General features: G+C 40.5%; 1 protein-coding gene across 1 annotated transcript in view; it reads right to left on the bottom strand.

The window, feature by feature from the left end:
* Nucleotides 1-16,249, bottom strand: part of URI1 (URI1 prefoldin like chaperone) — a 66,074-nt gene that overhangs the window by 23,499 nt on the left and 26,326 nt on the right. Inside the window, exon 4 of the mRNA XM_072117188.1 lies at nt 14,566-14,701. Coding sequence (XP_071973289.1) covers nt 14,566-14,701 — 136 coding nt within the window. The remainder of the gene's footprint in view (nt 1-14,565; nt 14,702-16,249) is intronic.

A 16,249-nucleotide genomic window follows, 5' to 3' on the forward strand; every position in this document is an offset into this window, starting at 1 on the left:
CTGGGCTGTCTGGGACTGCAGGAAGATACCTGGAGTCATCTCTGGTGATGGCCTGAGTGCCCACAGAAAGGGCTCCGAGTGCCACCTCTGGCACCAGTGCCATAGGTTAGCCATCACTGGACTAAAGGAAATCATTCCTTACATGCCAGTGTATAAGTATTACAGCAGCACAGGATGTGCGAGCAGATGCTGGACAGACTTGAGATTTAAAGCTATAAGGGTTTTGGCTGCTCTAAAAAGGCAAAGTTCCATTATGGAGGCTTCCTGGCACATTCCTCTGCTATGATAAAGACAGCTAGATGTAACATTCCTGGTGGGGTGGGGTTGTCCACAATTGTGACAGCTCCTCTCCCAGTTTTACACATGGATGATAACAGTAAGTCTATATTTTTGTATTTGTTTTCAGGGAAATGTTCACCAGCTGTAAAAAAAAAACAAAAAAAACACATGGCATATACTCCAACAGCACCACCTCTAGAAAAGGGAGAGGCACAGCACCACTACGTGAAAACGCTTCACATTTAGAGGATATCTTCTGATGCCACTCACTGTTAAGAATATAAATACTGGACATACTGATGTAGAAGAGCCCAGTAATCATCTCTGCACTGGGAAGCGGGCAAGAGGGTAACTAAAAGGGAACCTATCATCAGGATTTCATATTTTCACCTAGTAAAATTTTTCCATAGCCGTATTAATACTAATTCTCAATCTGCTTTCACAATTAACGCTAGTGGTACCACTCCATGACTCTATCCTCTCTCCTGACAAAAAACCAGGTATAATCTGCCAGCAATTGGAAGCAGTAATGGTAATTATAAAAGCAAATTGGAATAGTGAACCCATAAGGTGAAAAATGGAAAATCATGATGACAGGTTCTCTTTGACAGACAGGGCAACTCTGATGCAAAGGGTCTAATGTGTGGAGTTGTCTTTGACTAGGACCTCAGTTTACACTACATTCAAATCACTTACACATTCTTGCTACATGCACCTTAAACGCAATGAATCTGCCCTTTCCTTAGGGTTTTAAGGCTTGTATTTTATTCCTGACATTATACAGATGCCCTCCAGTTTCTGCACTGGTTGCCCATTAAAGGGGTTTACATCTACAACATGTATGACAAATCCATAAGACAGATCATTGATACATGAGAGGAGACACCACTTCCTTAGATATGTGCCAGTCCCAAAAAATGGGACCACTATCTTTGATGTATTTATGAGTAATCCTGTGGATAGGTCATAGACACATAAAAAAAGAAAACCCCTTTAACTTAAATACAAACTCACAATTACATAGGGTGGTGCAGTGCTGTGATGAGCTAACACATCTTAGTACACCTCCCCTCGCCCTATAGCACTGGTGCCAGAGGTGGCACTCGGAACCCTCTCTGTGGGCACCCAGGCACATCACACCAGAATGAAGTTCACCAGACAGGACTCAAAGAATCTTCCTACAATGATAGATGAATTTGCCCTCATCTTTTCAACTGCATTGGTGTCTTTAGGATGCTGAAGGATTGAAAGTTATCAATGAACAAGGAGAATTACATTACTGCTTAAATTGCTGCGCTGGCACTTTCCAATAAATAAGTGGCTTTTGGTTTAAGTTTGGGCACTGAGGATCAAAAAGGTTCGCCATCACTGCCCTATAGCAATATAAGCCACTGCTAGGTCTCCCCAAATGGCTTGTTCAGCTAAACTTCCGTTGCACTTTGAAAGGTGCCTATTCTAACGATAATCCCTGCCTATTCTGCTCTGTTCATTTATCGTTTCATATATTTGGCCTCTTGATGTATAGATCTTATTATGGCAGCCCCTCTGTGTATTTGCAACCAGGGTGTATATTTCAACCAGGTGTGTCCCTCCCGTATATTCTTTGGTACTTTTTAATCCTTGAAGGACACAGCCCTATTTTTTTTAAATCTGACATGTGTCTATTTAAATTGTAATAACTTTGGAACAATGTAATATACCAAGTTGATTTTGAGGTTTTTTTGTGACACATTGTACATTGTTAGTTGAAATATTTGAATGTTTTATTTAACATTTATTTATGAAACTGAAAAATAGCAAATATTTGTAGAAATTTGCCATATTTAAACACTTAATTTTGGAACAAATAGTCATACAGCAAAAAAATTAATAAATAACATTCACCATATGTCTGCTTTATGCTGGCAACATTTTTTTTTTAATTCTTTTATATCTGTAGGATGGTAGAAGGCTTTTATTTTTAACAGCAATTTTCCTCATTTTCGAGAAAATTTTCCCATTTGAGCAGCTGGACAGTTAAGGGGTTAATTGTATGTGGTGTGCAAGTGATTTATGGTGTGGAGGGTCACTGTAGGCATCTGATCTCCTTTCTCCGTGAAGGAGATCGGTCATAGATACTGGGAGTTCAACCGGAGAAGCCTGCTTTCTGCTGTGATTGGCAGTCTATACTAACTGACCAATCACAGCGATCGCTTGAGGGGGTACTTCTATTCCTTCCTCTTGGCTCTCAGAAACAACTGAACCTTTGAACCTGTCATCCTGCATTTTGGCCAGAAGCCATGACGTTCCACAGCATCATGGTGCCTATGTACCGCAGATCGTGACTGTGGGGTTCTTGATGGTTTTTCAATAAAGATATTCTACCAGTCCGTTTGCTTTATATCACATCTTTTTTTAGTGGACACTGTATAATCAAGCCTTCCACTCACGTCCCCAGGTCTTCTCCTGAGCTGCACTAATTCTCTGGAACGCACTTCTATGAACTATCATCAGACTAGTTCCTTGATGTAACCTTGACCCCTTTTCTTCAGACAGGCCTATCTATTCTACCTTTTGCAATCTACACTAACCCGCACTGTTTACTCCTCCCCTCTATGTTATCCCTCAGTCCTGGATATTTCACATGAGTCATTACCCTTGTTAAGAGCTCTGGATGGCAAAGCACCTTATTATGTAGCTGGACCTCCTAAACATTTATATCACTTCACATTTTTTTATGTTCAAAAGAAGGAGAAAGTCAGAATACAACCTCAGAAGAAGCAATAGAAGCCAACAATTACAAATCTCTAGATATTCTTAGTTGTATCTATTTCTTTGGATACAGCTTGATCGCCTGCTTTCCTCATTGATGTCAATGCCAAATCTGTAATGGGTTCTGTTGATTGAGACACAGTTTTGTGAGAACCATTTAAATCATTTGACTCAGGGTATCTATCCAGTTCCAAATCTAAACCCTAAAAATTTTCTTAAAAGGGTTTTTCCATAAAAGAAAGCTCTCAAATTTTAATTCCCCGGTGATGTTTACACAATAAAGATCATTTTGAACCCCTTACTTTGCAATTTTGGGCAGTTTTCTTGCTGTTTTTGGTCCTGTCACTTCCTAGATAGGTCAGTGTAAGAATCCAGAATGTTGGCAGAGATCCTAACCAGACACTTCATGATTGCTATGAGATGCTGTGTGCTGACAATGTTCTTAGATTATCAGGGTACAGGGTTTATCTACACTTTCATTTAGCTTTGGAACATTCCACTAGTATCTGGCACACAGAAAAAGAGAGATGAGACAGAACAGAGATTATGAGATGGATATAAAACACAATGACACTCTCATCCCTACTAACTCACCTAATCAATAAAACAGTCAGCTCTTCTATAAAGACCTTAACTGTCTGTAACTTGTAGAGGAAGTCTCTGAATGTGAATTAGATAATATGTTATTTTGTTATCCTGCGTATATTTAAGAATCTTGTCTTTGTGAGAATACCCCTATAATATCAACTTAACCCAATACAGAGAAGGTTGCTATTGATTTACCATCAGCTACAGATCATGAAGTTCCTTATTAAACATTATTTAGAGATGATATGAAGGAGGACCATAAATGTGTGTTCATCAGATCTGCCACCTTCCAAAAGATTCAGCTTTGTATCATATATCAATCAATAAAGAAATTCAAGCGCTTCAAGATTCCTTATTTGTATAATCCTGATAATTTTCTCTTTTATAAACCTCCCCACCTCACCAAGTCGCTTCTCCCAATGATTTCTTTTCTTATGCTAAGCAGCTCTCAATAGTTTATTTCTTTATTTTTTTTTTTTATGCCAGGAAATTTACGACGCCTTGAGAGATGTGTTATTGCTATTTTTGGTGACTAAAAAATCAAAGTCTTTTAAAGAACTTTAATGGCTTAATATGTGCAAGGCATTTTGGGAAGCTGCACAATAGAAAGGAGATAATTATGACCCCCTTCCCCCATCCTTCCCAAGTTTATTATTGCCAAAGAAATAAAAAAAAGACAATGCTGAGATACTAGCAAATGTCTTCCAGATAGACCTGAGAGTGCCAGGAAGTTTGCTATAGGGAGCTTTACGCCTGAAGCTGGAGCTCAGCAGCAGAGATACCACAAATAACTTGAGATCTGACGTCCTGACACCTGGTTCAGATGCTCTGCAACCGCAATGATCCGGGAGTGGAGGATATACCTGGGCATGTATTCTACATTTACCCAATGTGGTTTGAAATACATTGCAAATGCATCGGAAGAAACACACCACAGAAAGCATTCATAATTTGACAAAAGGGGTTTTTAACCACATGTGTTTTGTCCTCGTTAAAATTTTTGGTTCAAAAATCTGAGCGGCTGAATATTTCAGTACCTGATTTGGTGATGAAACGGTTGGCCCTTTACTCGGAAATCAATTGGCGAAAAGATAGACTGGCCTATTTGGGCATTTACTTGTCTCCATCAAGCCTTTAGGAGGTGAATTATCCCCCTATTCGGAAATCTCTGGAGCAGGACTTGGCTAGATGGTCCTCTTATAATATTTCCTGGTTTGGTTGCATTGCTTCCCTCAAAATGATCTTTTGCCAAAACCATTGTAGTACTTTTGCACTCTCCCTATTCCAGTCCCCAAAAAAGTAGTGGGTTTTCTCCAATCTAAATTATTTTTTAAAAATCAATTAGTTTTAAATGGGTTATTCAGGGGCCAAGATGCCAAGATTGGGGGTCCTTTGCTTAAAAAAGTATTCTAGAGCAGCTCAATCAGCCTTTTCAGTCCCTCTGCACGCTGAGGCCTGGGCACCTTTATGGGTCCATATTGAGCAACTGGCCTGCCCCTTGCTCTCCCTGCGCACGATTCCATGGTGCCTGGCTAAAGAGCCTCCTTCTATACTCTACCCAGCCTTCCCTCATTCCTTAGCATTATGGGATAGAAGATGTAAAGTGCCCAAAAGCGCCTGTTAGCCCTTATGTTCAATAATTCTATGGTTCCCCCCTGGGTCTGGAGGTGTGGGATTTAGCTTGGTGGACCAACAATATATTTTTTTGATTTGGTGACTTTTTACATCAATCCTGTGTGAAGTCTTGAGGTTATTTTAAAGTGGTCCACAAGGCTCTTCCACCTATTTTCTGCCAATATCAGCAGATACACCACTACCTTCTGTCTTTGCGGGAACATCGGATCTATTCCTAACTCCTTTGTCTATGGAAATAGCTTGTCATTCACCCTTCTCACGTGCCATTATTTCTATATGGCCCAACTTCCAGTCTCAGAGCTCACCAAGAATATTCCGATGTTGGCCCAGCTCCGAACTTGAGCCGAGTCAGCATCAGCTCCACATCTGATATATAGAAGTTACAGCGCTCAGAGTCTGATATATGCAGAGCGTTAACAGGTTAAAGGGAATCTACCATTTGTTTTTATGCACTGCGAACCAAAAATACCTTGAGAATGCTGTAGCGACACTTATGTAGAAAAATATCTTCTTTAATCCCTGAACGGTGTGGTTTTTCTCAAAAAACTATTCTAAAATTAGGACATTGGGAAAGCTGGGTGCCCTGGCTGCTATACATAAACACATTACTTCCACATACTCGGGAGCTGCCTGAACTGTCCAGACAGGACTAATCTACCTTAGCTTGATAACTCATACACAGCAGCGACTATTGGTGCAGCGATTGATTACTTCTGCCTGTCAGGGACAACACCGTGATTACGTATTTTCGGATTATGCTGGGTAGGACAAGCAGTGCATAATTAGGGTAAGAGGAGAAGCGCCAGGCAGCCACAGGAGCAACACAGCCTCATTATCATTTTATAATAGTTTTTTCAGCAACACCACTAAGTTCAGTCATTTAACAAGACATGTTTCAGCATCAGTGTAGCTACAGCATTCTCAAGATATGTTTGTTTCATAATGCATAAAAGCAAAATAGTAGATTTCCTTTAATGCCACGTGGGAACCCAGGATCCAATATGCTAACCCTGAGGTGCTAGGCCCTGAACCAAGGTAAGACTATGGTGTTCAGTGCCACGCCCGCTGCGATGTAACATACTTCTCTTCTAATGCCCTCTTTCTTCCCGTTTGTTTCTTTGATTACTCCCAAACTGTTCTTTCCCTCCTCATGTTTATCTGGTTATGCTTTGTTTTGTTCAAAGTGAAGGAGTTGGAATAGACAGATGCAGGCTTTGGAATGCAGAAGTGGGTCTCTTGAGTAGCTGACATGGTACTGTATGTAAGTCAGCCTTGCTCTCTTTTCATGTCGACAATTAGGCTGCAAGTCCGATTTCTGGTGTTCTTTATTATAAGTACTATTGTCTGTTTTATATGATCAGGATTTCTGGAATGCAATAAATCAATTGTGAAGGTCGATTTAGTGTTACACTTCTTCCCATGAATTTAAAAATAAAATGCAAAGGTATCCTGGGAACATAGCCTAATGTAAGTTCCTACATGAAAGAACCTTCACGTTGGACTACCAGTCACCAAATTGGAAAAAAAAGACAAAACTGTTCTATTAGCTTGGCGTTTTTGAGATACGAGATGGGGCTCTTACCTCGGGTAATCTCCCCAGAGATGGAGCTCTCGCCTCAAGGCATGGGAAACAAACAACAACTGGTTAACTATCACATTCATGCCTCATGTCACTAGGATTACCCAATCAAAGTGACCATAATGACCGGGAGTAATGCCTCCCCTGTGCGGACTGTTACAATGTATTGAAGCACAGATCATTGCCAAGGCCTGCTCTACCATCAGCAATGTCTGCATATGATGTCTGCAGGCTTTTTTTTTGCCAAGTATTAAAAAATGTGTGTTTTTTGGGGTTGTTTTTTATTACCATCCCATATTAACAAGTACATTTGGGTGGAATTGCTCCTTAAAGGGGTATTCCCACAAAGACAAGTTTCTTATATGTTCTCAGGATAGCAAAACAACACATTCTCTAATTCACTGTTATTAACAAAAATACAGCATTTCATGGATATAAGTACAACCTGTCTCTATCAGTCTTGCTGTACACTATTTCATTTGCCCCTAGACATGACCATGTAAATTCTGACTTTAGGGTCGGGCCAGCATCTTGGATTTGTATGTGACAGAGTGTAGATGAGATTTCTGTCTCTCTGCTCTGTGCCTGTAGCCCCGCCCCCTGCACGGAGCTCACTCACTGATTCACTTCCTACCAGGATGTTGTGAGCAGAGAGAAGCTGCAAACTACAAGGAGATAAGTGATCTGGGGGAAGTGGGAGGCAGGCACTTATCTGTGAGATGTAGAAGAGCTAAAAGTCTAAAAGTGTAATGGTCCATCAGCTTCTGTGTAATAGGCATCATGCATCTCATCATCTCTAATCTGTCTCATATCTCTATGTGTCAGTGTGTTAATATAATGTCAGTAGCCAGATGAAAGTGCAAACACACCTGTACCTTGATAATCTAACCACATTATGATCCCTCTAGTTCTGTGGGGTGACAATGTGTCTGCTTAGAGAATCCCTGCCCACACCCTAGGATTTTGCACTGAGGAGCCTAGGGAATGATAGGAGCTAAAACAGCAAAAACACTGAGTAAAATTGTAAAGTAAGGGGTTAAAATGATCTTAATATTGTGTAAAAAAAATGATAATGATATTGTGTAAACATCACTAGGGGATTGAGATGTGAGAATTTTCTTTTGTGGGAAAACCCTCTTAAAGCAAATCACCACTAGAGAAGAGTAGGGCAGCACAGTGGCTCAGTGGTTAGCACTAGATACTTGCACCGCTGGCCAACATCTGCAAAGAGTTTGCATGTTCTCTCCGTGTTTACATGGGTTTCATCCAGGTCCTCCGGTTTCCTCCCACATACCAAAACATAGTGGTAGGTTGATTAGATTTGTGAGTCCCATGGGGACAGGAACTGAACTGATCTGGCAAGTTCTGTTCAGTGCTGCGTAATATGTGTGCGCTATATAAATAAAGGAATTATTAATTGAGAGAGAAAATACAAACACCATCTGTAGGACTTATCGCAGAATCAGAATAAGGTGCATCTGGGTTCGCTTAAAGTCAAGATGGAAGACGATAAAGACAAATCTCAATCCCAGGAGCATTGTAACCTACAAATTGTTCATCGCAGCAGAGAAACCAACTTCAAGTTGAATGGAGGAGGCTGTCGCGCTTGTCTGGGGGATTACGCTACAGAACGACTCATATCATTCTCACCTAAGGGTCCCCTGAGGCACCTCCAGCAGATCTCTCCAGAAACTCAGTTAAATATCATTTTCTATTACAATGTAACTTAAGTCTAATCAATTGTGCTGTGAAAATGTCAGAAGCACTGAGCGGGTAGAAGATACAAGTGTCTGACAGCAAGTGGTTTCCTTTAAGGCAAGCTGCAGGAGCACAGCACCCTCAAAATCAAAACATCCTTAGTTTACGTATAGGGGTATTATCCAACTAATCAGGCAAGTCACAACAATGGGACATACCATCACTTTATAATTGGTGGAGGTTTGATTTATCTCTCGGGAATAAAGGATATACAGAGCTAAATTTTCAATGTGTCAGATTGACCATTTTTTCCTGCACAGTGGTCACCAAGCTTCCCAAGCCCCCCATATTGGTGAATTTGTTAAGGTCCTCATTACCCCACATCGCCCTGCAAGACAGATGTGGCATCAAATCTTTGCCCTGGGAGGAAGCTTTTCCAGACTGTAAAATTGCCTAATCACACTAAGTGACATAGGAGAGGTTAATGTTTTTTTTGATCAGTCAGATCCTTTTTCTTGGCAGACAATTGCTCTACTAGGCCAATTCATCATTCGCCATGATTTTTCCCACCCAAAGTAGCTATGATGTAACATAGGGCTATACCCACACATGAAACTTCTGTGCTAAAAGTTAAAACTTTATTAATATGCTAATTAGGGTGAAATGCTTTGGGAAGCCTTAGCAGACCACCTCTGGAATGGCTGGGGGGGGGGGGGGGGCAGATAGGCAAGGGTAGGCACCCCTGACCACACAAGTAATAAGTGGCACATTTGACTTTAAGGCCGCATTTACACGAACATATGCAGCACATGTGTGGCCCATGTGTGGTCATTGCCGTCTATGGGGGACGTATATACGTCCGCAAGCTTGCGCCTGTACATACGTCCCCCTTACTTTTGTGTAAATGCAGCCCAAGATTTATTATAATAATAATTCTTTATTTATATATCGCCTACAGATTACGCAGTGCTGCACAAAGCTTGTCAAATCAGTCCCTGTCCCCATGGGGCTCACAATCTAATCAACCTACCAGTATCTGTTGGAGTGTGGGAGGAAACAGGAGGACCCGGAGGAAACCCACGCAAACACGAAGAGAACATACAAATTCTTTGCAGATGTTGACCTGGGTGGGACTTGAAGCCAGGACCACAGTGCTGTAAAGCTGTAGTGTTACCCACTGAGCCACTGTGCTGCCCACGGTTTTAAAGTTGTCTGCAATGAAGGAGACTTATTATTAATACTGCAATCACTGAGCCAAAAAAAAAAAATGGTCTGGAGTTACTCCTATAGAAATATACCGGTAACTGTTCTGACTAACATACAAAATATAACTCAAGAACAAACCTACAGAACCTATCTTGTATGTAACCCAGGGACTGTCCGAATTTATTCTGTTATTGTTTTTATGGAGGAGGAATTGCTGTACCACATTTGAGAGAAGGGGAGGTGCTGTTATTACTACTACCAACTTACTACTACATTTCAATATGTGCTACTATACACAATTTGAAAGGGAGTTCTGTGCCACATATCAAAGGGGAGGTGCAGTGACACATATCAAAGGGGGTGCTATACTGCATTTTACAGGGAGAGTGCTGTGCCTCATAATTAAAAGGGTTGCATAGCCAAATTTTAAAAAGGGAGGTGCTGTGCTACATTTCAAAGAGGGGCAGTTCTGTGACACATCTAAGAGTCTTGTGTGTCACACATCAAAGAAGGGGGGGGTGCAGGGCAACACAAGAGGAGTCCCTGTGCTTCATTTTAAAAGGGGCCCAGTATCACATTTCAAAGGTGGATGCTGAATTTGTAGAATTATTCTAAAAAAAAGGGGGGGGGGGGGTACTGCGCCTTATAGCAAAGGGAGTGGGGTGAAGTGCTCCATTTCTGTGCCACATTTTAAAGAGGGGTGCTTTGCTAACTAAATTAATGAAGTCCTGGGGGTTAAATATGATTCAATGTGGGGAAAATTATATGATAATATATACTATATTATACTAAGAGGTCACAGAGTAGTAAGGAGCACGGTATGGGGCATAGCTATCTAAAAAAAATTTCACTGTATAGAACTCAGTGTGGAGATGTGCCCCAGAGGTTGATGTCACCAGATTGACAAATTCTGCACGGATAAATCACGGTCAATACAAATTACCATGACATTCTGTAGAGATTGCCAACTGTGAAGAAGAAGACCAGGACAGATGAGGCCAGCTCAGAGGGAGAAGGAAACGTCTACAACCCAACTTGACCAGTAAGTGATTTTTGAACCTGCCTGAAAGCAGCACCGATGTGTTTGGTATATTCAGCACTGTTATATATTTATGTGCTGTATAATCACTGCAGGTATCTGCGTTTGTATTCATCGATACCTACAATTGTTTGATACATTCATTGCGAATATAATATTTATAGGTGAAGTATATTCCCTGGACATACATATTTTTTTATAGAACATTGTCTCTTTTCTTTCTAAAGATTTTTGAAGGCCATAGGGCGCTATTCCATTTTTTCCTCTGGGAGACACAATTTTACTTGTTCGTCTTGGGCACCAAAATGCCTTTTACCATGTTTGATATTAGGGCCCCCCCCAGGGCCTTCTCTCATTCTCCTCCTTCAACAATGTGACTTCAGTATAATTTGCATATTCCTAAAATGAAGTTTTGCCATGTAAAGAAAAGCTAAACAATAAAAAAAATGGCATGTGTGAGTAAAACCTTCCATAACATAACAGCTCTAATAGGGAGTAGGGAGGTAGATCCCTTTTAAAAAGTCTGAGCTGGATAACTGCTCAAATAAGTTTTATTAAGGCAAGTCTACTGATTTTCACCCAGCAAAACACAACATCTAAATTCTTATCGTTTGTAACTTTCTTTATTAAGGATGCAGCAACACGTTCAGTTTTTCAGATGCAGTTTTTGAACCCAAAAGCAGGTGTGGATCATAATGGGTGAGAACTTATCATTAAAGGGGTATTCCGGGAATATGAACGTCTGACACAAAAACCCATGAAGAAATAAATAAATGAATACAACAATACTCAATGTCATTAGTCACAAAACGGAGCTTAAATAATTTGATTTTCTGATTAACAACATTTTATGTCCTCTCTAAAGTAGGTGGAGTTATCACCAAGATGGCCGCCACTGGGAAATACAAGTCCCATGATCCTTTAGTTCTCAGTAACTCCTCCTCCCTCTTATGTTCTGCTCCCAGTGATGATGTAACAGACTTTCTTGGTCTGTTACCATAGTAATGATGTGTAACTGCCATCACCACAACACTGGCCATACTGGATGCACTGCAACCAACCGACTACAGCCAAACGTAGTGGTGATCACATGACCTGCCCGGGCAGGTGCAGGACATGTGATGTGGACATGTGACCAGCGGCCATCTTCTGTTATGCGACGGACCGCGCGGAGGAAATTAACGGACTGATTAAAGGGCCAGTAGCATTTTAATTCTTCATTACAGTCTATGTCAGCAGCATTTTCTGCTAAGGGGAGCAAAATTTTAAATAACAACTAATTACACATTAGCTTATGTTTTGAGTGCCCATTTGTATATGAATTATGCTGATTCCTGGAATACCCCTTTAAGAATTGCTGCTCCTCTATTTTCACTCCACACCTGGTTTGGCCATAAAAAAACTGTATCTGAAAAACTGATTGGATAGACTCACCTTTAAGTGGAAGTTCCCTTTAAGAACATTGAGTAGCTTTCTTTTAGTTGCAATGTACCCTTTTATGATCCACATGCTTGGTTTTAGAGGAGTTACTGCAGAAGATGATAATTCCAGGTCATGGTTTATCACCCACAAAAGTAAAGGATTTAAAATAGCAGCAAAAGGCATCTTAGTCCTGATGTCCCATCAGCAGAGCCCTCTGGTGTATTCCCTAGTGCCAGCTCCATCCTCGCCAGCACAGGATACAGATTGTAACGAGGAGCATTTAGGCTTCTGATTAGCATCGCCCTTAATCAAGAGGAAAAGGTGAAGTGCGGGGTGGGCCATCCCCTCCGATTAATTCATTCTGTACAGTCTGTAGTGACAGCACATTAAAGGGGTGTGTACATTTATGAAAACATTTATGGCGTTACCATTCTTGACCTATCCTGAGAATAAGGTCATCAAAATAAGTTTGGGGGCTGGGTATCTAAACCCTGGCATCCCTAATTATCTTGAGAGGGGCAATGTAGAGAAAATAGTATGGCTCCTTGTAATGTTTATTTGCCAGAAATAGCACTGCAAGTTCAAATATATTACCATTAGTCAAACAAATGCAAAAGGGGAGTAAATTTTTAAAAACCTAATCAAATTTATATAAAATTTATTTTGTAAATATGTTTAAATATAAACCAGTATCAAATAAAAAATGTAGATTAAACATTGGGAGAAAAGTCTTGTAAGGACTAGTCTCTTCTGCGATATCTGTAGAATGTCGAGAGCTGAGACAACACTGTACATGTTAGATGGCCAGCAGTGGGATCAGACAATGGACCACATTTATCAAAAAGGCTGTGCAGTGTACAGGGTTTGTCTGATTCATGAATTGTGGAACACGTTCTAAATGAATGTGGTGCTCATTGTTCCAACTATTTTTGGTGCACCTTTAACATAGGGTGTGCAACACAATTATGTCGGACACTGCAGGATAACGGTGTTGCAAGGTCCGACTGTGCAATTTCAGTGGAGAAATTTGTGTTGGGTATAGTACACCGCAACACATATGTTCCACGGAGAGTTCTTAGACACATGTGCTAGCAGTTTTGTTCTATGGGGAGCTGTGGAAAAATAGTTTATTTTCTATTTGAGGAAAAAATGATTTGTATTAATTGCATATTACTTACCCAGCATCCACATGTCTTAAAAGACTCCAGACACCTACAAAAAGGTGGCCCGAAAATGCTATAACATCACAAATTGCATACTATATGGAACCATGAAGACGCAGAAGGCTATCTTTACTTCTAGTAGAATGTCTGTGGAAATGACAACAGTGGTAATCCAGTGCCAGCTTCCTCATCCAAGCACGGTTTATGAGCAGACTGCCACACCACGGCAATGGTACTTAATGGGGGGCACCTTAGTAGTTGATTGATTCCTATATAGGAAATTAGTCAGACTCTCATACAAGCTCTAAAGTGCACCAGCCAGAGCATTTGCCACATTACCAAGTTCAATATCACTCCACCATGAAGCATACACTAATTGAGAGGTGAGGTAGTATGGGTGTAAAGTAGACACGGCCATTCCCCTCTTGAGCCTTAGGGGCTTGCAATAACTAAAGACTGAATCTCGGAGGGCTACCGTGACAATACAATTCACAGAGGTTGCATTAACATCTAACCATGACGCATGATGAGGCGCCATTACTCCCCAGAATAATTGTCATGCGTAAAAGTACGCTAGACCAGGTCTTCACATCTTTATACCTCTATACTTCCACAAACTAAAAAAAGAATAAGAAGTATAAGCCTTCTTTGTCTTGTGGTGTGACAGTGTACTGTAATGTGGACACGCTGATGGCACTATCCATACAAGTGTACAAGTCTAAACCTTCTTAAAAATATGGTGCGCCAAAAGACTATTACGCATGCGCTAAAGATACCATTCAAACATGCGTTGTAGTAATTAGGCATATGTAGAATCCAACTTGTCTCATCTAAGGACACTTAAAGCGCAGAGATAACATATACAGGATTTCACAAGTCGATATTATCACAAGATACAGCATAGCTTGAGCTTTATCTTTACGGACTGTGCATTAGTCAAAACTGCAAGTCTATAACAGTATATTAATAGGCCGCATTTATTCCAATAATGGAAAGATTATATACCGCTTTTATGTTTACACAGAAGTTGATACCAAGTTGATAGCAACAAGATATTTATTATATTCACTGTGACTATTGCTGCTACACCAGCTACAAAGTATTAAGCAAATACACATTTGTAGATCTCTGCAAAATGTATATTTGGTTGGTGCTGCCATCTTTATTTTATACTGTAATAAAATGGCTTTTATAATTTCACTCACGTTTTTTCCTGTGATCCACCAAACTCATCGCCTGTTTTGTTGAACATTTGGCAAACCAGTTGTCCCCAAGTAGTACGGTAACTTCATTGGTCTGAACAAGGCGTCCAGGCATGAAAGCCAGGGGGCCAAAAGGTACCTGGAAAGAACAAAATAAATGTTCAGATTATGTGGCTGTTGGTAAATCACAATACATATTTATACAATAAACAGGATTTTAAAACGGAAATCTACATCTCAGGAACCTAATTTCTAAAGTAATTTCCAAGGTAGATTCCCCATCGGTGCATTATCCCTAAAGCCTTTTTATTTAATTCTTTGATTTAGCTTTCCATAAAAGAAAGTTAATTATATCAATATGCAAATTAACTGCAGGGGCTACATGGGGCGGGAAGTAGCCCCAAGTAGTCCCTGCAGATCCCCCTACCTGTTCAGTGTCTTCTGCTGTTCAGAAACTTGCATGCCGCAGGGGATCTCCCTCTGCACATGCGCACAGAAAACAACAAGCAGGTAGACGGATCTGCAGGGGCTACTGGAGGGTTGCCTTTGCACCAGAGCTCACAGGGGCTACTTAACCCCCCCCCCCCCCATGTATCCCTTGCAGTTAATTTGCATATTGATATAATTCTTTTTTTTTTTCATCCAAATAAAAGAATTGGATAAAAAGGTTTTATACATAATGCAGGAAAGGGGAATCCACCCCAGAAACTACTTCAGAAAGATTGTATTCTAAGAAGAATTTGATTTGTTCATGAGCCGGGTGTAATGGAGAGTGCTGGGATGTTAAGGGATTACTGTAGCAAAATCGGAAAAGGACAGTTTTGTATGTGAAATGTAGGCACAAACTTTAATCTATAAACCAAACACAGTTTACAATAATGTGTACCCCCTTCTGGATTATGTCAGGATGACAGTGATAATGATAGTGATGAAGGCAACATGTGCATTGTGCATGGTGTCCCAAGTCTTGATATTCCCCTTGCCTTGAATGTCATGTTGGATAGACCAACAGGCCCGCTAAGGGGTGCAGCACGGCATGGTTGTAGCATAATTGGAGGGGGAGGGGGTATTGTGGCTTTTTCATAGTGTATACATCAGTAAGATCCCCCCAGCTAAATCCTGCCAGTGTTTGTCGTTACAGGAAGGGACTTGATCACTTATATGTGTTTCTACTGAAGAGCATGCCATCGGTAACAAGCTTAGTGGTGCCTGCTACCGATGGTATGCGTTTCAGTTGAAACGCATATGCAATCAGGAAAAGTCCTTCCTTGTTCAGACTGAAAACACAACAAAATTAAATTGGAACGTATGAACACAGCCCATTTAAGTCTGGTCTGGAGATCCCTAGCTGCTGTTGCTCATTGCTCCTCCTCCATAGAGCTGCTGTGTAATCTGACAGCTCAATGATTTTTTGTCGCTATGAATTCAAAAGAAATTCCAGTGTTATAAAAAAAAAAAAAAAAAAAAAGCTTAGGAGAGTGGATGATGAGTGCCAAAGTGGAAGTTTTCCTGTAGTAAGACATATTACATAACAGAGCCTTCTGGATTTACTTGTACTTAAATGGGTATTCCCATCTGGGCATTTACATTTAATTTAATTTATTTGCAATATGTAAACATTTCATCAATTAGATGGTGGTAAAAAAAAAAATGTTCCCGTGAGAAGATAATTTCTCATAAATGTAGT

This window comes from Engystomops pustulosus, chromosome 7 (assembly GCF_040894005.1).
Source record: "Engystomops pustulosus chromosome 7, aEngPut4.maternal, whole genome shotgun sequence".
NCBI classification, from domain to species: Eukaryota; Metazoa; Chordata; class Amphibia; order Anura; family Leptodactylidae; genus Engystomops; species Engystomops pustulosus.